Genomic DNA, 24,098 nt, shown 5'->3' with positions numbered 1-24,098 from the left:
TGTATTTATGTTGATGGAAAATCACAAATAAAAAAATATAATTAATTTATTTTTATTTTTATTTTTTTTTCTTTTTTGCAATCTTGAAATCCATTTTAAGCAAAATTACCAAAGCCTGGTATAATGAACATAAAAATAAGTTAAACAGTTAAATATTTCAGAACACTACCTGAGGGAGATTTGCTGCCAACAGCCTTTGTCCTCTATAGCCCATATTTCCTAATGCAAGCAGGGTCTTGAGAGACTACTTTTCACCCAGCTATTTGTCCAAACTCTTGGAATATGACCTAATTGGTGGCCAGAGATTCAAAATATGATGCAAGAGCTGTATTTTTGTTAAGCTTTGTTCAATTTGTATTACACTATTTGGATCTAGCTACTCACTAAAATTATTTTATTCAACACACACAAAAAATGAACAATAATTCAGACAAAGATACTGTTTTCTGAATGTGTTCTATGTAAGCTGAGCATTGAGAATATTTTTTCTAATGTCGATAATCCTCTACTTACTTCACATTCATTTTTCAGTATTTCAATAGAACTAATTTTTCTATCGTATTCAACGCATGCTGGACTGCATGAAGATTGCAACTGGCTACTGCTTATGTTATGATACTTTTCTCCCTTCTATTTCATTTGTTTCTTCTAAGACAAGGAATATTTTGTTCCTTTTGATTCAAACAGATTCTAGTTAATTCAAAGGAATCCCCGTCAATCACATTCTAGTTAAGTGTATGCTCATGTAGGAATATGAAGTCCACAGAAGCACTGACAATAGACTCAATTACAATAACCAATTAGAAGCTCGTAATAGCCAGTGTTACTCTATATTAGCCTTGTAATCATCAACTCCCAGAGGAGACCAGTTTCCAAATGTGAGTTACAGAAGGAATACAGCAAATGGAGAACTATATCACATTTTCTGCCCATTCCTGCATCTTCTTTCTGATACATACAAAAACTACCTGAAAGGTGATGTCAGACTTAAAACATCAATACATATCTGTATGAAAAGGCCATCAAATTCATCAAAATATAATTTAATGACTTCCAACTATAGATGCCTGTATCTTGTAGTAAGAAAAGGGAGGGCTTTTTAAAATTAAATGTCAAATACTGACTTTTGGAATACTGTTTAATCACAACTTGCAGAGAAACAGTACTTTCATTATACCTCACAAAGTCATTTTAAAAATTACCTATTAAATTACCTGTAATGTAATGTTACCTAAAATTAGGAAATATGCTACAAAAATCTAAAATATATTAGTACAATACTCTGTTTATACACAGGGTTTAACACATGTCTAGAGAAATTCTGAAAATCCCCAAAAAGGTGAAAAATCACATTAAACCTCTTTGTGAAGGCCCTCCTTTCTAATGGGATGTATAGTTCTGCTTATTAATATCAATTATTGGACATTTTATGGCACTAGGAATAATTCGTCAATAATTTATCTAAATATTCAAATTAGAATCTTACTCTAATTTCTAATTACTTAGAAATTTTACTCTAATTTCATAACCTTTGGTTTCAGGCCCAAGAATCTCTGATATTCAAAATAGCTGAGGATTAAATGACCATTTAGTTTACACATGTCTACAACTGACAAGCAAACAGTGAACTTGAAGAAAATGATCCAGTGGCTACTAACATTAGGCTTCAGAAACATCCCAATGACTATGAGTGCTTTCAACTTGACAAGAACATAGATGTTAGAAACAACTATGCTATTTACAATTCATTTACACCAATACTGAGAGAACAGAACAGCTGCATTTCAAAGTAGTTTAACTCAACTGTAAGGATCAACTGTCATTGCTAGATAGACAAGGTAATGCAAAACTAACTTAAGATAATGTACATGTAACTATAAAATGGAAGATAAAAGAGTATCTTGTGGGTCTGTCTTTGCACTGCAGTCTCTTTCAGATTTACATATTCATCACTGGAGGTCATAATAGGGAAATCTGATGGTGTAAAGTCAGGTATTACAAATATTCTACTTAGATTTTTTTATACATGAAAGAACAGTGTTATAATAATCAAATTTAATTTATAATATGTTTAGGGAAATGAAGGCCTATTGACATGGTGCATCATATTTACATAGTGACTCATGAACTCCTGTACAATAAATGATACTTTCTGAAACCCAACTTATTCAGTAAGATTAGCAAGATAATCACCCTTGCTAAAATATTTTTTTCCCTTATTTTTGAACCTAGGATGACGTTACAATTTTTAAATATGGAAGAAACAATTACAAAAAAATACATATATTTACAGATAAGTAAAAATTTATTATTGCTAAATGTAAATTACAAACAACGAAAAATAGAAGTCCTCTAGTTGTCAAACTAGGTGCATTTTTTTCTAATAATCTTCAGCTTTCTCGGTGGATAGACAGTTACCTGTACGAATGTTCCATTTAAAAATACAAATCCCAAATATTTCTTTATGTTTGCAAGTAGTTAACATAGTTTCAGGATTACAAGCAAGCAGATACAATATGAACTGCCTGGTATATATGATGGGATTTTTTTTTTCCCTGAAGATTCAAAAGTGATATGAAAACCAATGAAAAGCATGCTTCTGCTGTGACGCATTCCCTCCAGAAGTCTTACAAAAATTATACCATTGAATAATGTAAACATAAGTGTCAGGTTGCATCTAGAGTAACAGACCACACATTATGGAAGAACTTACAAGAAAAGATTGCCAAATTTCTGATCTGCTACTGATTAGCAGAAGAATGTTATGCGTTTGTTCCTAGTTGTAATCCAACCTTCATGCATATTCAAAAGCTAGAGTATATGTACACAGTAACAATAACCTTGCATGCCTCTTTAAGCACACTATTTTGTAATATGGGTCCTAATGAAGATAATTTTAGGAAGCTGGCAAATTCTGTATGATTCCACTACACAGAAGAATACTCAGATTTCAAAAACATAAAACTTGTTATAAATTACAGCTCATACTGATCCCTGACCACAATGTAATAATAAACAAGGTACTCATCACTTTATATTGCTTAATACTTGGAATGCCATATTTCCTTCACATACTTGTTTTACTAATGCTGCCTTTTAAAAAATGTATGAAGGATTTTTGCTTTGTAGTTCACATTTGTATGGCTTTCCTAGAAGAGCATAGAATACCATACTGAATGCCTATTGTGTAGAAATAACCCCGAAGGCTGTATCATAGCAGTATGCAGTAGAAAACCCTTACCAATTTTTCATCAACTGTGATGAGTTGCGTGTCTCGAGTTTGGTCCTGTGCCAGCCGCCATGTGGAAGTGCTCAGTGACCTGCGGTGCAAGACTTGAAGTTAAAAAATGATTCATGCAATGAGAAAATAGAGGCAGACAAATCTTACATAAACAAGTTACTTTAACAATATCCGTCTTGTAAAAAAAATTGAAGAGGGAGAGATGAGGGCACAAAAATCCTTTTTCTCCCCAATTAGTTCTGTCTGCTGAGTTTTTGGCAGACTCCCACTTAGCAGTTCACAACAGGCTGCACTTTATGTCAGCCTACAGGCTCTCTGTCACAGAGAGACTGCCAGTGGCAAGGACTGTACTGCTCTATATGAATGTACAGTAGCTGGTTTGTCACGAACAGACAGAAAAATACAAGGCTGCTGCAAGTATTCTGGAACTCTGATCCTTAAAATGATGGCATCAGAAGAAAAAAATCCTAAACCTATTTGTAATGGGAAAGCTCCAGTTCTACACTTCAAACCAGAACATTAATTTTTTTTATTTTTTTTTTTTTAATAAGCAAAAAGAAAAATCAACAAACGGAACAAAAACTCTAAGCTAATAATTCAAACAAAATTTTCTGTCTTTGAGTAGGCAAAGTTCACAACCATTTTGCTGCATTCCTGAATCAGTACAGGCCAACTTATTAGCTTCCAGGAAATCTGATTAATCTTTCTGCATAACTGCTAAACCTGCAAGGTACAGATGGAAACCTGGAATCCAAGCCCACATCACTGAATTAAGAAACAGAATTTGCTGTTAGTTTGCATTATGTCACTGATGTCAGGATTAGGCTTTTTGAGTGCAAATCATCTTTTGGCAAAACAATGCAACAGCAAGTGAAGCAAGCCAGAAAGCACAGTTCTCTGAGCTAGTAGTGTGCTTCACGTTTAATTAAGGTCATTTTAAACAAATGAGGCAAAAAAGTGCAGGAATACAAACAACAAACCAGGAGCTAAGCCCCCTAAGTTTCAAATGTTCTTCAGAAGATTACTCAACTTGGGAAGACAAACATACTTGCAGATGCAAGAGAACTTTTAGATTTTGCCTTTGGGATGCTTACAACTGTACTTCCAGTGATTTAACACCACTATCTTTTGAGGAAACCAAACCATCCACAATTGTCTTTAAAAAAATTTTTTAAAAGGAACAGCTTTTTAATCAGAATTCCAAGACTTTCAGAAAATCCTCAACACAAAAATAGTCTCCACATCCAACTACACCGTAACTACTGAACAAACAATACTTCAAAAAGGGTAGCAGGAAAACTAGCATGCAGTCATTCAAAACCTGTAGAATTACAGCAGTGTACCCTTACAAGGCATATTAGTAAGACATGAGAACATGGAAGCTGTAGCTAAGGATAGAGTCCCAGTGATGCATGCACCTACTCATGTCTTCCAGCTTTAAATCTTTCTCCAGTTTTCATGGATTCTGGTGATAGTGCATTTCACAGATTGACAGAAAGATCTATGTTGGAAAAGACCTTCAAGATCATGAAGTCCAATCAGCAACCTGACATACAAAGTCCCATCATTGAACCATAACGTTCAGTGCCTCATTTGAAGATATGAAAACAATCACTTGGAAACAACCACTACTGTGCTAAATAGAGGAAAATAGCTGCACTGTATGTAGAATAATAGCTAAATGAGCATTCAATTTTCAGACAATATTGGCATGGCAAAGTTTTGAGGAGGCAAAACTTGCACCAGAAAGGAATTGGAAATTAGTGCCTATAAAATAAGTCACAATAATATTATAAAACAAAGCAACTGGGAAAAAGCTCAGTTCACTAATATTTCAAATGCAGATTCCCACCAATATATCTACACCTAACACAGAATACAAGCTACTAAATTACCTTTAATTTTCCAGTAATGACAACAAAGTCTCTAAGTCATGAAAATTGAACTCGACAAATGAAGCATACAGAATCACATAACTTTGTGCGTGGACAAACATGTGCATTTGAAATTACAAAAACTGCCTCTAAGGATACTCAGAAGAATAACACAAAGCTTTTGAGGAAGCCAAGGAATGCAAGAATTTCACATCCAGATGACAGCTCCTCTGTTACCTCAAAATCTCTGATCCAGAGAACTTGTGGCTTTACACAGCTCTCATTTTTTAGTCTGCACATATCAAACAAGTAAGACTTAAAAAAGAATATAGTAATACATACTGCAGTATGCTATAAAGATGCTTCTAGATGCAACCAATGAGAAGTTACCCTAGAAGAGGAGCATAACACATGACTTCCAGAAGAAAGCAGCTGAGAAGCACATTATTTCCAACCTTAACCAAGGCAAAGCATTCTGAAGGGGAAAAAAAAAACCACTTTATCTCCTCATCTCCACAAGAATTTTAGTACCAAAACAGCATCCCACAATTATTCTAGAGCACTATATGATGTGGTGTACACTTCGTTACATAATATATGGCCAAAGAAAGTTCACACAATCAAACCGTAGAGAACAGCAGAGAAAAAAGATGCCGTATAAATCAGGAAGCTTTTCCTTGCTCTATGAAAAGGTCTGAGGAAGATGTGAAGTATTTGAGTTTGCCAGGATTGGAGTAATTAGGCTGATCAGAATCACACATTTTCTTTGTAATATAAATGCAATTTAACAAAATTTCAAATTGAGTTTGAGCCAGCTTTTTAATATGAACAACCATTTAGCAGCTCTAAAAAGCATAAATGCCATGCCCTTCCAAAATTATTTCCACTCAGATTATGCCATCTGACACACTTCTTACTCAGGTGACTGCTCATTTTGGAAATTTCTGCCTTTTGAGAAAAGAATAAAAACTCCTACAATTAAAGCTGAGAGGGAAAAACATATTTATAAAAATCCCATCATATTAAAAGCGGGCAGAACCTTTCCCTGAGATGCCACTACACTGTACACAGGATGAGTTAATGTTTTTTGCACAAGGTGTCTATGTCAGATGGGATGATTTGGAAGGCATCCTACCTTACAGCTCTCCATAATGTTTTATCTCGCTTCTTCAAAGACAGATGGACAGCTTTTGCTAACTTAACTTCTGCTCCTTTTCACCACTTTAGAAAAAGCTCACCTGCCCCTGGCATTAGTAACCTTCTTCCCCTTCAATATGCAGCCATCTGCTCAGGTCTGGATTAAAGGGAGGTGGAATTTTCTTTAAGAACTTTGTAATTGAAAACTGTTTGAAAACAAGTATTTGGACAGACAACAAATTTGAAGCTTAAGTTCATGGAGGACAATGTATAAGAATACATAAAACACTAGCTTTGCTTCAAAGATGACAGACTCTTGGTACTTCCATATGTTCTAACTCTCTTCGGAAAGTATCCTAGAGCCTAGAAATATCAACAACTTGAAAATACCATGCACCTTAAATATTACTATCTAAAAGTTAATAAGAGTGTTACTGTTTCCCAGGGAACTTATTTGATTTTCACCAAGTTTCTTTGCACAGTTTCCCTTATGCCAGACACTAAGCTGAGGAAAGATACCTCTGCCCCATAACCCTCTTTTCAAACTCCTACAGTCATAAGCACCATATGATCAATCACATTTTCCCTCACAAATCAGTCATACAGACTTGATGACACTTACTTATCATTTAAGTTTAATGAATATATGATCTAAATACCTTAAGTGACTATGCCATCACAACCTTTTGTTTTGTCCCCAACAATAAAGCAATTCTCACAAGATTCCCAATTACTACTTGACTCTGCCCACATATACCTTGAACCTTTAAATGGCTTCTCCAACAGACCAAATTTATCCTTCTATCTTCTTATGATTCTCACACAGAATCACACAGAATTACCCGGGTTGGAAGGGACCTCAAGGATCATGTAGTTCCAACCCCCATTGATTCTCCTTTCTTCTCACCTGTAATATGCTTTTGTCTCTTTTTTTTTTCCTTCTAAGCAACATGGCTTAACATTACCGCATTTTGCCTTTTTCAGCTGCTCAGGCTTTCTTTTTCCCCTGGCCAAAAATCTCAGGCTGACGCCACAAGAAGAGAAAGTCCCATTTCTCACCAAGCTCTGATTTAAAATTACTGCTCACAGAAAATTTTAAATAAATACATCAATATTTTAATTCCAAAGTTCAGAAACTCTACGGAGACTTTTAGACATAACAGCTAGTAAAAATCAACCTTCCTGTCATCTAGGTTCATTAACCTCCCATCCAAAATACAGATCAGACAAACTTCCTTCACGCTTACAATCTACCAAACAAAATGAGATGAAACTCCAAGCTGGCCAAAGCTCCGCTGCAGATTTGCGTAAGCATTTTTCTTACAGTGAGTTCCCTACTGATGAACAAACAAGCTTTAAATGCAAAAGCTGGGGCTTATTAGAATAGTTAGCCTTTAAAAACAAACAAACAAAAAACTCAAAGTGATTTAGACAAAAGTAAAATTAAGGTTTATTAAAAAGTCACTCATGTCCTCTCTGATCTTCCTGGTACTTTCCCACACGCTCAGTATGAGGCTAATCAACTCTGCAGCTTCTTGGACTGTAGGAAACCTTACGCAAGTTCTTCTAGTCTCTAAGAAGGCTTTATTTCTGCCAACAAGGAGGCCTGGCTGCGGCTGCTGGAGATGCATCTGGCACTAGCTCCCTTCTCAAGATTTTCTCTCTTAAATACAGTCACTGTATTAATGGAAGATACCTATTTTGTTCTTTGAACATTAACACAAATATAGAGGTATCTTTGTCTTTCCACAAACACAACTAACTTGACATGAACCTGGATGAGGCCCTTCTGCCCAGAGAGAATATCACCACTTAAAATATTGTTCCATTTACAATTACAAAAGTGCTATTTCTTCCCTTCCTTTCCCATATGTGTTAGGCATTTAAATTCCTTAAATTTGATCTACAAGATCCTGTATAATTGTTTCACAATATCATCATTTAATCATTTGTATCACTTATGATCATTTCACCACACTAACATCTGCATTTCACTTAAAATATAACTATTTATCATACAATTTTGTCTTTAGCATAAGTCCAATCATGGCCTAGCTCGGCATGAAGTTTACTTTAACATCTGCTACAAAACAACACACTTCAATTAGATTTCTCGGCTCCAGTGTTAAGGATTTTCAAAAAGGGTCACTTTTTCTTCCCTAACATACATTTCTTTAGAGAAGCATTATAGACAGGAACTTTACATCCAGAGTGAATTATAGTTACAACTTGTTATTTTAGAATCTCACAGTAAATTTAAAGATCTTTTATACTGAACAGAGAGAGAGGAATAGAAAGTTGGCAAAGGGTTCTCTACATGGTCTTCTTGGTAAATATTTGTATTAAAAAAAAACCAAAACTCTCCCATCAGCTCAGTAACACTGAATGAATTAATGATGAATACAACTGAAACCCTGTATTTGTAGACTTCATAAAATTTAGTAAGTTTTGCTTATTTTGGAAAAACCATGACCAGCTATCCACACAGATTTCTTCTACGGGAAGAGGTTACTCCCCCTTCTGCAGTCAGTAAAGTCACAAATAGATTCTGTAACTCTACCAGACAAATGGAGGGGCCCATTATGAAGGCATGTGAAATTCTTCAGTCCTCAATACAACCCATATACAAGGTTATAGTCTCTTGACTATCCTACCCCACTACACAACAAGGAGATAGCAGAGTTCCTTGCTTCGGTGAACATACGTCTCTTCTTCAATTTCTGAATTAAGGCTTAAAAATTTACCTTAGTAACTTTGGATATCTGTAGTCAACACTTTAAAGTTATCAAACGCGAAGTTCTTAAGAGTCTGCTAACAACCAGTATTTAAAACCTATATGGTCTGTTTATTTACAACACAAGCATAAGTCTTGTGGAAGAGGATACCAGCCACAGAGGCTCTGGAAATCTCAAAAGGAACGCCCAGAAACCTAGTACAAGGTGACAAGCAGCCATATTCACAAGGCATGAGTTTGCCTTCCACAAAGAGCAACACTTACTGGCATGTTATACAATACCTATATACAAAAACTTGTATTTACCTGATCCAATCTAGGAGTTGAGACTGAATTCATGGCAGGAAAAAAAAAGAAAAGAAGAAAAAAAAAAAAGAACAGAAAAAAGACTTCTTAACCTCTTCATGCAACTCATCTGACTGTTTGATCTATTAGCACCCCCTTTTGGTCATCTGCTGGAGATATACTAAACAAAAGTAGATATTATGGCACACATAATCAGATCACAACACAAATATGAAAAAAGTCCAAGAGAACAACTCATGAAAAATAAAGGTACTCACTTAGAGTTAAGTCTACCTGAAGCTTTAAGTAATCTGAGACTGAATGATCAAAATAACCAGCAGGTGTGCATTTGCAGATGCACACCAGACACAAAAGACAAAATAGATAACCATTCTTAGAAAACCAGTTTCTTTATTTTTTTATAATTATTATGGCATTTATTAGGAATAACAGAAGCATCACAGCTTATAGTCACCATAAAAACTGAAATTCTGAACAAGAAGAACATAGATAAACTGCCAGGTCAGAACTCTCCACAGCACCCAACATAGTCAAATGCTGCAATTTAATAAACTAAAAACAAGTTAGTATAGTGTTCTTTCATGCATATTGTAGACATGAGTGACCTGTTAAATCATTTCAGATACAGTTCAGATAGTTGCATTCAGGTCTCATATACTGCATTTTTATAAAGCAGGCTCATAAAGCTGAATTTGTGGAAGATAAAATACAGTGGGATGATTTATTGGTAGTAGATTTACTACTGAAATACTGTAACTAAGGTGACAATGCCTCATCAGAGTCATTAATAATATTATATTTTAACCAGGGCATATTTATTATTCTTACAACATAAACAAAATATGGGATAGTTCATAATGCCAAACAGTCCATGTGGTATCCATGTGGTTCTGTTTTGTAGTATAACTTGCATAATAGCTTCTCCTGGGTTTGGAGGTGAAGCAAGTTTCCAATTTACATGCAGTTACACTCTCAGAAACTAATGGCGTTATTTGCTTGCAAAACAGTGCTAAATTATCAACACTGCAAAGATGGTTTCTGGATGAATGAAAGGAACACTTAATTGTTTAACCTAAACTACTGCTGTTTCTATATTAAGCAGCAGCACAAACAAAAAAAAAAAAAAAAAAAAAAAAAAAAAAAAAAAAAGAAAAAAGACCAGCACTGAAATAGAGATGTATAAATACTGCATAAGAACATAAAAGGTCATATGAAAATATACACATGTATTCAAGGTTTAGTTCAATAACCAGGGCAGGAACTTTTTGTGCTTTTGTGCTTTATTTTCAGGCAAATCTGTTTACAAAAAGAAGCATCAGGCATCTAATATACAATAAACAAGACAATAACTGTTAACATTTGACCTGTGGCTTTGTGTGCATTCTCAAAGCTAAATGCTAAACTGGTTTGCCTTTGCAAATATAACTCATTAAATATTTCTAAGTACTAAATACTTCAGCTCTTTTGGGTTCTACTATAATTATTTCACAGAAAAGGAAATCCTTGCAACAGCCACAGCATCAGATGAACCACATCACTATGCAAGCACAGCTCCAGCTCCCAGCAGTACCCTAGGATCAGAGCATGGCAGTCACCTCTAGCAATCCAGCAAAGTCCCCACGACAAAATCTAGCTCCATGAGCTGCCAACACCTGAAGCACAGGTGAGCACAGTGCAGCCCTTCCTGTTCCTCACCTGTGGTCAGACAGCAAACACAGGTAGGGTTAACCTACTCCTGCAGAGCTATGCAAGTATCTCGACCATGCTCTCTAAGAACCTGCTTTATAGGAGAATTAACTGGGTGGCTGCATGCACACAGCACAAGTGTATACACAATGACAACTACTTGAGGTGATGACTATCTGGGGCAAAAATTCACAGAGCTAGCACAAGCTCATAGCAGCACCCAGGCAAACATGGCCTTCATGCCCCAGAATAACTCTGAGAAAACGCCAGGACAACACCAGACTGTTTCTCAACCCTCTTGTACATAAACTCAGTCATTAATTGGATCTAATGTCATGTAAGTGCTTCTAGATCCCTTTATGCAAATAATTCAAATTAGTCTAGCCCAGACAGTAGCGTACAGACTATAGAAATACTTCAGATAATGGGGCTTAGAACATTAAGAATTACCCAAAAATATTTAGTATTTGTAGTAATCACAAAACTCATTGCAGAGATTTTTGCAGAAATCCTGCATAGCCTGTATCAACTACCAACTGAATATTGTTATTTAATGAAATTCAGTTACATTCCTCTTCTTTACAGTGATTTACGAAAATGTAGAAGACTTCTGCTTCTAATTCCAAAAGCTCTTACTGCTATTTAGTTAGAAAGCCTGATAAAGCTAGCAAGGAAGGGGGAAAAACAATGTGGAGAGAAAAGACAAAACACACAGGTGACATATTTGCTGTTTGTTCTTTGTAAATGTCAAGTTTCTCCCCACACATACATTCATATAACTAGACAGTAACTAAAAACTGTGCTCTCTTTATAGCAAGAACAACAAAAGTCAAAGGGTTTAATTCCAAAATTGTGAGGAATGAAACTAATGTTCCACAGCCCACCTCTGGGTTAGGGAAGTCCATGCATTTTGAACAAGAGCCTTTGAATTATGTAAAACTAAACAAGAAATGCAAAGATACAGGAATCTTCACTCAAACTGTTCTATGGCAAAGCATGGTCTTGTTTTTTGGCTCCATCCTATCCTCTCAATTTTGCCTTCCTATTTAACCGAATGTATAGGTTTAGGCAACACTTATTCAAATAACCTCAGCCTAATCTCAAAGTCTGTGTCTAAAGCAATACTATGGTTTATAAAAGTGAACTAATCTACTTGGTTAGTAAGCCTTTGCTGTTGGGCAGCAATGAAGGAAAATTTATTCTATAGAGTTATCAATTTTTGTTTGTATTACTTCATAAACATCACAACCAAATGGCTCACAAATGAAACATGACAGACAGAACGTCACTTTTCCAAATCACATGCTCTCAGCAGTTGTTTTAGATGAGAATGAGATAATCTAGCTAACACCAAGGATGATTTCACTCTTTCTTTGTCCACTTTATCTCATCTTAGCCACCTTCTCTACTGTTTCCCTCCTGAAATCAAGGTTTTTTCTTCAAATCCTCTTTGAACTGTTGCTATTTTACTGTTATCATCTGCCTTAGCTACTCTACATAACACCACACAACTTAATCAACCACAGATCATTATTTTCTTTTTCTGACTGTCCACGTTCTGCCTTCACTGAAATATTCCAGCTCCTCCACTGTACACACCCCTGAGTGGAACAAACAACACAGTATTTCAATATTTCTTTTCTCACTGAGCAACATGAAGATACACCAGTGACACCATCTTACATGCAAGAATAATTCTGAGTTTTCAAGTCAGCTTGTGCGTAATAAAACATCCTGAAGACACAGGCTGCCAGACTATGTGTCAGGGCCCTGAGGGCACTAGCAGGCCTTAGCAAATCTGATCAGTCTCACCATGGGGACATCAGGAGATCTACTTAAGCTGAGCTTTGGATCTTCAGCCCATGCTTGAGCAACATGATTAAGTCTATCTTTCTACAGCCCTGGCTCTGGCTCCTGCCTCAATCCATCTCTCAACTTACAGCATCTCTCCTGCCACTTTTTGACCTTGTTGCCTGCATGGACTTAGATACATTGCAGCTTGTCTTCAAACCTGTACCGGGCTCTCATCTTTTGACTGGAGACCCCAGGTGGACCCCAAACCTGGCTTATCTCTCAGCTATATCTGGGACTCCTGTCAGATCCTACTATCAGTACACAGTTCTGCTCATGTTGAGATGACTGCCCTGGTCAGTGAGGGCACTGTCCTTGCTTGGATCACCTTCAGCTTCCAGCTTATCCTGGTTTTAGGAGCAGCTGGACTTTAATGCTTCTTTGCAATTTGATAATCATGACTTCCTACTAATTGCAGCTTCCACCATTTCATGTAATCTATTTGCATCTGTTTTTCAGCATCATTACTTTGAAAACAAACCAAAAGACTTTACTTTTACCTACTTTATAAAGATTTAATTTATATTTTATCACTTTCTAAAAAGATACTAGCCATATGGATTACTGTTGTGGAGACCAGCATTTACCTTCTACAATACACGTGCCTTTAGGTTTGCAACCTATGTGGCCTATGAAAGCATCTCCAATTGAAATTTTACAGTTATCACATCAAAACTTCAAATATCAGTATAGATGCAAGTATGAGTAGCAGTCACATGTTGCCAGTTTAGAAAAAAAGAAGCTTCATCTGCAGCATACCATATAAATCTCTGCAGTCTTGAGACAACTACTCATGAGGGAGAAATTAATGTGAGGCACAAGAGTAACTGTTATTTAAATGACATCTGCTTTGAAAGAATAGTTGACTGCACTGTTGTTCCATAATTATCTTAATTAATTTTCTTCCCATTTAAAGCTGTATTGTAAATACATCTCACAGTCATTTTTTGCGAACTCACCTCTGAGATAAAAGTAACCTCATCAGCTACTGCTCATACATTTTGTGTTCTCCAGCACTTTTATTTATAGTTGGAATCTCTCCCACTCCACTAGGACTACAAAAGGAAAGCATTTTGTTAGCCTTCTTTTACTGTCCTACTATCTAAGTAGCTATTAGCTCTCTGGAAGGATACTACTGCTTACTTTTTTTTGAAGTGGAATAAACCCTTAAGGCAAAACTGGTACTTCAAATGGAAACCTACCTCATTCTTGAATTCCAGTACAGACAGTGACATTCAGATTACTAGTCTCTTTCTCTGGTAGGCATAATCAACATCACTGTATGACAAAGCATTACTACTGCTAAATTTCCCTTTAGATAACTTTGGGGTACATACAAATATTCCTCGATCTCATAACACTCAAAACCACTGCATTAGGAGCTGTTTCTTTTCTTAGTTCAAAACATACCAGTTTTACAGAAGGGAGTAAGACACTTCTTTGTTGTTGGGTTATTAAAATACAACTCTAATTTCATAATGAAAAATGCTACTTCTGAAGATCATTCAATTCAAATCGAAATACCTATAAAAATCCCTAACTAAAACTACTGCAATACTAACAAAAAAAAAAAAAAAAAAAAAGATGTAGAACTAAACAATTATTCTATGAAATAATTCTTTAATATACTTCAATATAAATGGCATTACTAACACTACTAAGATGTTACCTTATTAGATAGATAGCAAATGACATTCATCAGAAGCATATAAGTGCCCAGTACACATTAATAAAAGATAAGACTTCAAATGTTTTATATAGAATACATCATATGTGAGTTATAAAGAATTAGGAGAAACTGTTCATGAAATCTTTCAAGCAAACACTGCAAGAATAACCAGCTGCAAGAAGTGTTTGCCCACACACATTCTGGAGCTGCCTACAGTCTGTCTAGTCTGGTCAGAAGTTAATTTACTTCCTCAGCTTCAGTTACAGGGAAAGCGAACATTACAACATACACAAATTACTGCAGCTAGACACGGCCTGTTAACAAAATAGTAACTAAATATACTTTTGTCCTGGCTAGGAGAGAGCAATTGAACCTAACAGTTCAGACAAAAGTACGCTACTAATTTCTTAAGAAATATGGAAATATGCATTATAAAGATAACATTTTCAGATTGCCTCCTGCTAACTTAATGGTACTTTTTAATAAGCAATAATAGATGTGAGCCTAATGCAGTCTGGATACTTTGTGACATGTTTAGAATCCTATTGGTACCAATTTTAAAAAATTCACTCAAAATCTATTATTGTGAGAATGAAGAAACGTATGCGGATAAGACTATAAAAATAAACTCTGAAAGATTATACAAATGTATTGAAACTGTCAGTATAAAGGATGTTTCTGAATTTGTTCTCATTTTCTGAAAAACTATTTATAGTAGCTTTAAACTTCCCTGCTCAGCACTTCAGTGGATGTAACTTTTCTCTTATTAACAGCCAGTTTTGTTTACAACAGCCAATTTGGTCAACAGCAAAAAAATCAATAGCCACTGCACAAGCTGGAGTACTTTTCATTTCTAGTTTTCCTCAGAATACTACAAGCTGAATTACAATATATAACATAATAATTATGTTAACAAAAACGAACAAAGAAGGGAGAAAAAAAAAGTACACAGACATGGTTCAGAAATGTACAACTTCTATTCTTAAGAACAGATTCTTCCTTCCATCGCTAAGATCATCACAGAGCACAATAACTATGAACAAGAATTCCTGCTACTCGCAGACAGATCTGAGTAATGATTTTGCTCTTTTTATATCCCTAGAACTTATCTTACACCTAACACTATTTTAAAACATGCTTAATGTTCACAAATCCATTAAAGAAACAACATTAACAGACAACCTGTCACATGTCAGGGATGACTAGAATTTGTAACTACTTAAAGTAGATTATTTGTTCATTGAATAAGCAAAAGCAGTATCAAAAAAATTGTAAAAGTAACTGAAAGTTTATAATAGCAGTCATGTTAATCGTAATCTGTGTTTCTGTCCTCACCACCTGTTAACATGGTCTTAAAGACAGGCAAGATTACCCACAGTATAAGGGAGATTCAGTGCATTGGCCTAATATACTATCATCTATACATCAATCTAATATTTCCTCCCAGAAAAAGTAATATGAGACACTTATTTCAGCTGCAGCTTGAGTAAAAGAGTAAAGTTGATTGATGAGCATCAATTAAATTCATTAGTTACTTCTTTTTTTGTACTTTAAATTATCCTGAAAATCACTTGTGCATGCCTCTGTGAAGAACAGCTATGAAGGTTCCTACAAGTCCCTACAGTTCCTTGTAGTCAGAAACAGGAGCCCAAAACAACCACCTCTTGGGCAACCGTGTAAAAATTCTGCAAATAATGCACAGAATTCAGACTTATACTGGGAAAATACAGACAGTTAAGTCATAACACTCAAACATACATTAAGGAACTTCATGGTCATTTTGACCATAAAGTATTTTCCCACACTAAGTTAAACATGCTCAACAGTAAACACTAAACTACTACAACCAAAGCACATTTTAATATTATGTTGACAGATTTGAAATGCTAACTACCGACAGCATTCAAATTACCCTACTTTGTATATCCATACGGCATTTCTTAATCTACAGATTTCTTGATTTATTTGACAAAAAATTATTTAAGTCACTAAAGCATGTTTAAAAAAAGAAAATACCCTCTCAAACTGAGAGATACCAAATATCTGGTATTAGGAAACATCACCACAAAATCCTTCTTTATAGGAGAGTTTATGCGATTGCTTTTTTTTTTTTTTTCCCCTTGTTTTGTTTTATTCTAAAATAAGATTCCTTTTCAAACTCAGTATCAGTATCATATTATAGCCCTCTGCCTTAGGAGAAGGCCTTAATCAAACCTTGCATTTTAATTTTTTCTTGTCTCAATCTACTCCTTTACAAATCTCCAAAGTAGAGGGAAGATCACCATACTCTCATCAGTAGAGCAGGAAGAAGTTTTTTAAGTAGAAAGTAATGTTTGGGGTTTTTTTTTTTTTTTTTTTTTTTTTTTTTTTTTTTTTATTTTGCCGGCTTTTGGTTAGTTGTTTTTTGTTTTTAGGCCCAAACTGGGCTGATAACAAAGCTTTCAGATATTTTTCAGCAAAGGCAAGCCTACAGCTATTTTAGTATTCATCTTCCAATACAAAAACATAGCCTTAAAGTCTTCCTTCTTTTCTCTGTTAAACCTTATATTTCTAGAAAGGCTGTCATTCCTTCTTTGGGTTTCTAATTCCAAAAGTGAAGGAAACAAATATAATTAAAGTAAGTCACTCTAAGTTCTCAGCTATAAGCAGCAATTTAAGAAGTCTCATCAGGAATGTTCTGCTGTCATCACCTCCTGCTCTATTTACTTTTCTTCAATTACATTAGAAATTCAGCTATTCCCAGAAAAAAAAAAAAAAAAAAAAANAAAAAAGAAAAAAAAAAAAAGAAAAAAGAAACCCAAAACCACAACCTTCTCTCCTTTTCCCACTTCTCAAACTTTGGCCATCCACATCTCTTTTCCCTGTCTGACCCTCTTACATCATCACCTTTCTACTGAACCTCAACTAGAACAATGAAACTGACTAAACTTTACGAAATGTTGCGGGAAACCTACAGAGCATTAAGAACATGAATTAGGAGGCTAAAGGTCATGAAACATACTATTTTTCACTTCTCATCTGTGAAAGAATTCATTTTGGTAGCAATATTTTAATATTCTGAATGTTTCACTGCATCCAAACTTCACCGTTCTTGACTGAGCCTTCCAAACCTTCCCCTTTCCATGCTAAAGGAATCAAGGCACAGCTCACCTTGCTCCCCACACTGCTTAAAGTGGAAAATAAAAAAACCACTCGGGTTCACTGGAGTTGCTCTAACCAAACATGGATACGGATATGCATATCCACTAGTAATAGACCAGTCACTGCTGGCTCACCACCTCTTGCCTGGCAGAAGCAAGCAAGGATTATTAATTTTGATATTGTATAGAAAGCACTATAACAGAACTCAAATTATCCTATTTGTCAGAACTCTTCCTTGTCTTTTAAAGCATGCAGAACTGATGGGGCAAGAGTTCCTTCTTCACAATAAACAGAGACCAAAAGATCATTCAAGGGACAAGTAATTATATATAAAAAAAATAAATAAATAATAACCACAGGTGATGCTTTCAATCATGGTGAATAAGTAATATTTTGCAACTACACTGCCTTGTATCCACACACAGTTATTATCAGAGTAGTGTGGACAGCCAAAAGAGATGTGTTTTTAATGAAGTATGCACTTAGTTATATGCAGCTTTTACTTCTACATTAGTGCTCTAGGCAAGATCAGACAAAGACTTCCTACTGCTTACCGTTTTGTTTTTAAAGTGATATTTATTAACTGAACAAATTGCAGTGTTTTTCATCTTTTATCCCCTTTATATATTTGTCTCTCCATATTTCACCTCAAGTCTGCTCCAAACTTCCACATCACTAAAATCTAACTAAGAAATTCCTCTGAGCTTCATTAGGCCTTTTGGTTTACAGCTGCACTAATGTGCAGTAGTACAGTTTGATTCACCACACCTTCTCCAATATACATTAAAAACAAAGTAGAAATTCAAAACTGAATTGTAAAATTTGAGTTAAATATATATTTTAAGAGGCTTATTTCCCCTCTGAGCAACCAAAAGACTATGTCTAAGTACAGCTTACATAGTAAGGGTGAAATCCCCACTAACTTTTAATCCTTATCCTCAAATTTTAACCCAGGTAGTGTCTGCAGATGCAGTCATCCACTGGAATCAGTTCAGACAAAATTAGATGTTGAAATACTACTTTTTTATTTAAAGAAAAAAAAATAAAAATAAATCAGAGCAGTGTTTCAACCTGAGAGCACAACGCTTACATTATCTCGTACGGCATACGTGAGAATGTGGCCAGCATGCACAACAGGTGGATGAAATAAGAAGTAAGACAACTTCAATAATGTGTTACTACTCCAGATCTTTTTTTTTTTTTTTTAAAAAAAAGCAACAAAATACTCAACAAAAGAAATACTATTTTGAGGAAAACAAATAATTAGGAGAAAAAAACCAAACATTGGCATGAAAAAGTTAGTTATTCTCAGAGAAAATAAACGTAAACAAAAGGTGAAACATTTTCCGTGTTACTGATGAAAAAGCAAGGTAGCAACTGAACAAAGTGCTACACGTCTTCTGCATTTAGAATTTCTTTATTTTCCACAAAAATGGCTTCCCCCTCTTTTTCTGTTTTGAGCAAACCTCTTGCCAACTTTGCATATGCAAATAGAAGAGTAATATTTAAATGGCATCCCAGATTTCCTCATTCTCTTGAGCATATGGCATGAACTGAGTAACAGGCTTTTTACTACACAAATATCCTAAATTCCTCACCCTGCTAACTTCAGGTGTCTGTTATGATGAATTAGCAGAACATTTCTGATCACCCTTAGAGTCTCTGCAATACAATTACTAGAAACAAATAATAAATTTTAAAGAACCATTATCTCTCATGGAAAAGTGATAAGAACAATCCATTTTTATAAAATTTAAGGACTGGATAGCCAGATACTACACCTGCACATACAAAACATTCTGCTTCTGCAAAATGAATGATTTTCTTTGTATCATGACTGCGATATCTTGTGAGACAAAGGGACCCTGAAATTCTAAGTGATTTTGGAATGAATAGCTGTTTCTCAATTTAGAATAAATTTGTTTGTTCTTCAAGTACAGAGCATTTAAAGTTCTCTTTTCCCAGCTCAACCTACCCACTTTCTCCAGCTCAAGGGAAAACTGTGATCTTTCCCAAGTCAACGACATTTAAGAGAGTCCCTCCTTTGTTTTCCTCCTATTCACATGAAACTGTACCATTTAAATTGTACCCTTAAATCAAATTCTGTCTGACAGTAATTGAGCAGTCAAGCTTTACGTAATTTGGAAAGGCAGACATATAAGGTACATCCTTCCCACTGACATCTATTTCAGACAAACACATCCAACATAACTTTAAGATCATGAGACAATAGATCTTACATTGTAAAAGCTTCAAAACTGCAGTCCCAGCTGCTAATGGTCTATTAGGCTCGCCATGAGACAGAAGTATGGATTCAGTAACTGCTGCTTCAGTGATCTTAGCTAGACATGCATCATTTCCTAAAGATATCAGATATGGTGTCTGAACTCATAACTTGGGCTGAACAATTATTTCCCAGTTGTGTTACTAGTCATGAGTTCGGAATCACCACACAAGGACATGTAAATTCCGAAGTGCTTAATCCTCAAATTGATACACTTAAACTTGAAGATGTACTATGTATTTATAATAAACAAATATTACTCATGGAAATTAGAACAGAATCTTTTGGCAGCACTGGAAGATTCTCCCAGGAAATGTTTTCAAAACCATAAGGCAGCTACCTTACTTTGTAACTGCAGCTCCAAAAAGCGTAGAACTACTGGAATTTGTGCAAGTAAAAAATAAACAAAAAAGCAAAAAACACTTCAAATAAAACTGATGCTTTCACTTTTAAACTTTAATCCTACAGTGAGCAAACAATAAACTGCATTTTTCCCACAATTTCAACTAACAACATAAATCTGTAATTTCAACATTTCAATGAATCCTAGAATGGCTGAGGTTGGCAGGGACCTCTAGTCCTCCCAGCCCATCAATAGCTCCAACAGGAACACCCAGTGCAGGGTGTCCGAACCATATCCACACAGCTTTTGAAGATCTCTAAGGAGGCTCCACAACCTCTCTAGGCAACCTGTGCCAGTGCTCCATCACCCACACAGAACAGAGTGCTGCTTGGTGTTCAGGAGGAACTTATGGTGATCTACTACTACACTGTCTCTTTTACTGGCAATGGACACTATTGAAGAGCCTTGCTCAATCTTCTTTTATCCAGCCTTTAGAGAGCTCTGTATAATGGCAAGACCTCCCCCAAGCTAAATTCTCTTCTCCACACTGAATGGTCTCAGTTCTCTCAGCCTTTCTGTACAGAAGAAAAGTAAGGCAACAGTTCTTTTTTCATCTTCTTTACCTTTTGCTGGACTCCTTCTGGTAGCTCCATGTCTCTCTCATACTAGGGAGCCCAGAACTAGACACAGTACTCTAGGTCTCCTGGTTCCAAGGAAAATTTTATTCTCAGTCTTCTAGCATGCAATGATTGCAAAACTGTGTTAAACTAAGTGAAAGTGACTTGCAGTGCCTCTTCTCAAAGAACCTTGCAGATTTATAATCAGACTACTTTCCCATGAAATGCGAAACATATTCAACTTCCCCCAAGGCAAATATCTCCAAGATCCCTCCTAATAAAAAAAATAAATAAATTAAATTAAATAAACAAAAAGTACACTAATACTGTAATTCTCATTCTGTGGGATAGATCTTATTCCAGAAGAAATGACAACTCCAGAGTCCCTACCACACATCTCCATGTTGTTCATTCCCATTTCTTTTATGTCCTACTATTTGTGCTGGAATAACTGCTTAGAAAATTGTGTGTTTCAAGCAAACAAACAAAACTACTCTTAACCTGGATGAGTTGACTGCTCCAGTGTACCGCAGTGCAGGAAACTTTTTGCATCAGCACTACAGGGTATATGAAAGGGAAGGCAGAAATGAGCAGCCAGATGGAAACAGGAAATATCCGCATTAGTGCAGACGAGCTCCTAAATTCATATTCACGGATTCCAGAGTATTTTTGTGAGTCTGACAGTTAATTTTCAGCACTGTAGAACAGGTGTCATTTTAAAGGGGAACAGCAACCAATGGAACAGTCGGGGCATAATAAAAAGGGCAAAACCAAAACAGTTCGGCTTTAACCCTTTTACCTCTTTAAGTGTATGTATGCAGTCATCTGTGTGTAGATTAAAATAAATAAATGTGTAGAAAACACACAGATATTTTCAATAATTACTGTAGCTTTCCCTAACCCAGGAAAGCAAACCTTTCACAGAAAACAGCAGTGAACTTCATTTGTTTTCCTGATCAGAAGAGATCTTACAAAACCTTGGGACACGCACAGAACACACACACAGCTCTTCAACTACAAGCTGGGAAATGCATTAAGTCCTCGGTAACATCTCCCCTTCAAAGAAAAACAAAACCAAAACAAAGTGCCAACAAAAAATTAAGTGGTTTCCAGCACTATTTCACAGATGACAGTGAAGCATCAGCGAAAGATCAGCTATGCATCCCCTGAGAACACGTCAAAGGCCTCGTGTTGAGGATGTGGAGAAACCTCAGAGCAGCACGGGGCACGGGAGGGAAGTCTGCGGGAAGCCGGGCACAGCGGTTTCCAGGAGCTGCGGCCTCCGGGCGCCACAAGGACGCGGGGCGGGCGGTCACGGCGCGGAAGGACAGGCGCAGGCCGACAGGCGCAGGCCGACAGGCCCGGCCCCGCTGGAAGGGCTGTGCCGGCCGCCCGCTCACAGCCTGGCCTCCCCTGCTCGTGGAGGGACCCCGCACTGTGCCCTCAGCGCTGCTCCCGACGGCGGAGCACTAGGCCCGGCTCAGGCTCCTCAAGCGGAGCGGCGCGGCCTCCCCTCGGGCCCGTCGGTGCGGGGCGGCCGTGCTGCCGGCCGGCGAGCGCCCGCGGTGCTCATTACCTGGCCGGCGACAAGCGGAGCACGGCAGCGCCGCTGCCCGCCACAAGGTGCCTCAGAGCCGTTGACATTGAGAGAGCCGCCGCCATGACGCTCGCCTCAGCCGCTGGGGGACGGCGTCGTCGTTGGGCCAAACCTCCTCCGCCCAGACAGGAAACGCGAAGGCGAGCGGGAGAGGAGGAGGGGGCAGGGTGCGTGCGGGAAGGCTGGGTGCGACGGCCGGTGCCGGACTGCGGTGCCGCGAGTTGCCGGGAAGGGGAGGCGAGGAGGAGCCGGGAGATTGCTGTTCTGTCGGCGTCTGCAGCGAGCGTCGAGCGGCCTGAGAGCGTCGGCCGATCCGAGCGGCCTTGCTGCGCTTGTCTTGCTCCCGGAGCGGAGGGTGCTGGGCCCCTGGGTTGCTGCTCTGACGTAACGGCGTCGTGCCGGGCCCAGCGACGTCGCAGCCCGAGCGGCGCGTTGCCCATGAAGGCCGGGAGCCGCAGCGGCCTGCTGCCGCCATTGCGCCACAATGGCCGGGGCCCGCGTCCTGTGCAAGGGCGTGAATTTGCCCCAGATGTGGCTCTGGTAATGTTGGCACTAGTCTGTGTCATTCTGTTTCCAAGTCAAAACAGCATGAGCTCTACAACCAGAGCTGAGCTTTGGTCTATCTTCTAGCATGTTATGGAATATGTTGTAGTGTCTAAACTGCATTCGTGTTCTTGGTTCACTAGGGTAAACAAGCATTTCACATATGCTGTGCTTACAGAAGGGCTGTTGTGATTTTAAACTACTTCATCTATTGCAGATGAACAGAGAAGACCAGCAAGACCCCTATTCTCTTAAAGTCATATTTTTAATGTATTAACTATAAAAGGCAAGTTGGTAACAGCACTTACGTCGTGGAATACGATGCTGCATTCATAGTTAAAGAAGACAGGTTGCTCTAAAGGAAGACTCAGATACTGTTGTTTTCAGTGCCAAAACCTCAAGTGACCTAGAGCTTTTGGAAACAGTGCTAGAGTGGGATTTGTAATATTGTGAGGGACTGAAAAGTTCTGGGTTCTGGGAAAAAGACGTCTGCATTCTTAATACACACATATATATTAGATATATATTTAATAGTGAAATCTTACGGTCTGGGGGAAAAAGTACAATAAAGCTTATCTGAAGTTTCAGCTTTGATCATACTGAAACACTGGAAAAATTCAGAGTGTTAGACAAAAAAGTTGTGAATTTCCTGCAGGAGGAGATGTTAGTTTTAACTAATAGTTTGTGAGCTGCTCTGGGAGAAGCTAGCCTTGTTTTCTGTTTTGACAGCACGGAATCAGATACAAATATTCTACAAGCAAGTGAACTCAGCATTTCCCTGTCTCAAATAAAGTAAGACAGAAGAATGATGGTTTTAGTGAAAAGTTAAACAAACCTTTAACAAATTTCTTCTGCAGTTATCAAATCAACAGAACATTAATTTCCAATGAGAACAAACAAGCCACATGCTTGTATTATATAATCCTAATTAAATGTCAGACCTGGAGCCACTATTTCATAGTCTTTGTATTAGGCGAAGGTTGCAAAACATTTTCTGTTGTAAATCATTCTGTTAGTACTTCCCACTCAAATATGTAATTTTCTACACTTTCTTCCTGTCAAATATTACTGAATT

At 37.1% G+C, this 24,098-nt stretch overlaps 1 protein-coding gene across 1 annotated transcript in view; it reads right to left on the bottom strand.

Moving 5' to 3' along the window:
• The window catches only part of NDUFS4 (NADH:ubiquinone oxidoreductase subunit S4), a 44,925-nt gene extending 21,864 nt beyond the window's left edge, over positions 1-23,061 (bottom strand). Inside the window, exons 1-2 of the mRNA XM_015848725.2 lie at positions 22,460-23,061; positions 3,242-3,320 (exon numbers count right to left, since the gene is read on the bottom strand). Coding sequence (XP_015704211.1) covers positions 3,242-3,320; positions 22,460-23,046 — 666 coding nt within the window. The 5' untranslated portion in view covers positions 23,047-23,061. The remainder of the gene's footprint in view (positions 1-3,241; positions 3,321-22,459) is intronic.
• Positions 23,062-24,098: the final 1,037 nt, after the last annotated feature.

Source organism: Coturnix japonica, chromosome Z (assembly GCF_001577835.2).
Source record: "Coturnix japonica isolate 7356 chromosome Z, Coturnix japonica 2.1, whole genome shotgun sequence".
In the NCBI taxonomy this organism is placed as follows: domain Eukaryota; kingdom Metazoa; phylum Chordata; class Aves; order Galliformes; family Phasianidae; genus Coturnix; species Coturnix japonica.
Note: the sequence above shows the minus strand (reverse complement) of the source record. Positions and strands in the feature narration are given on the sequence as shown.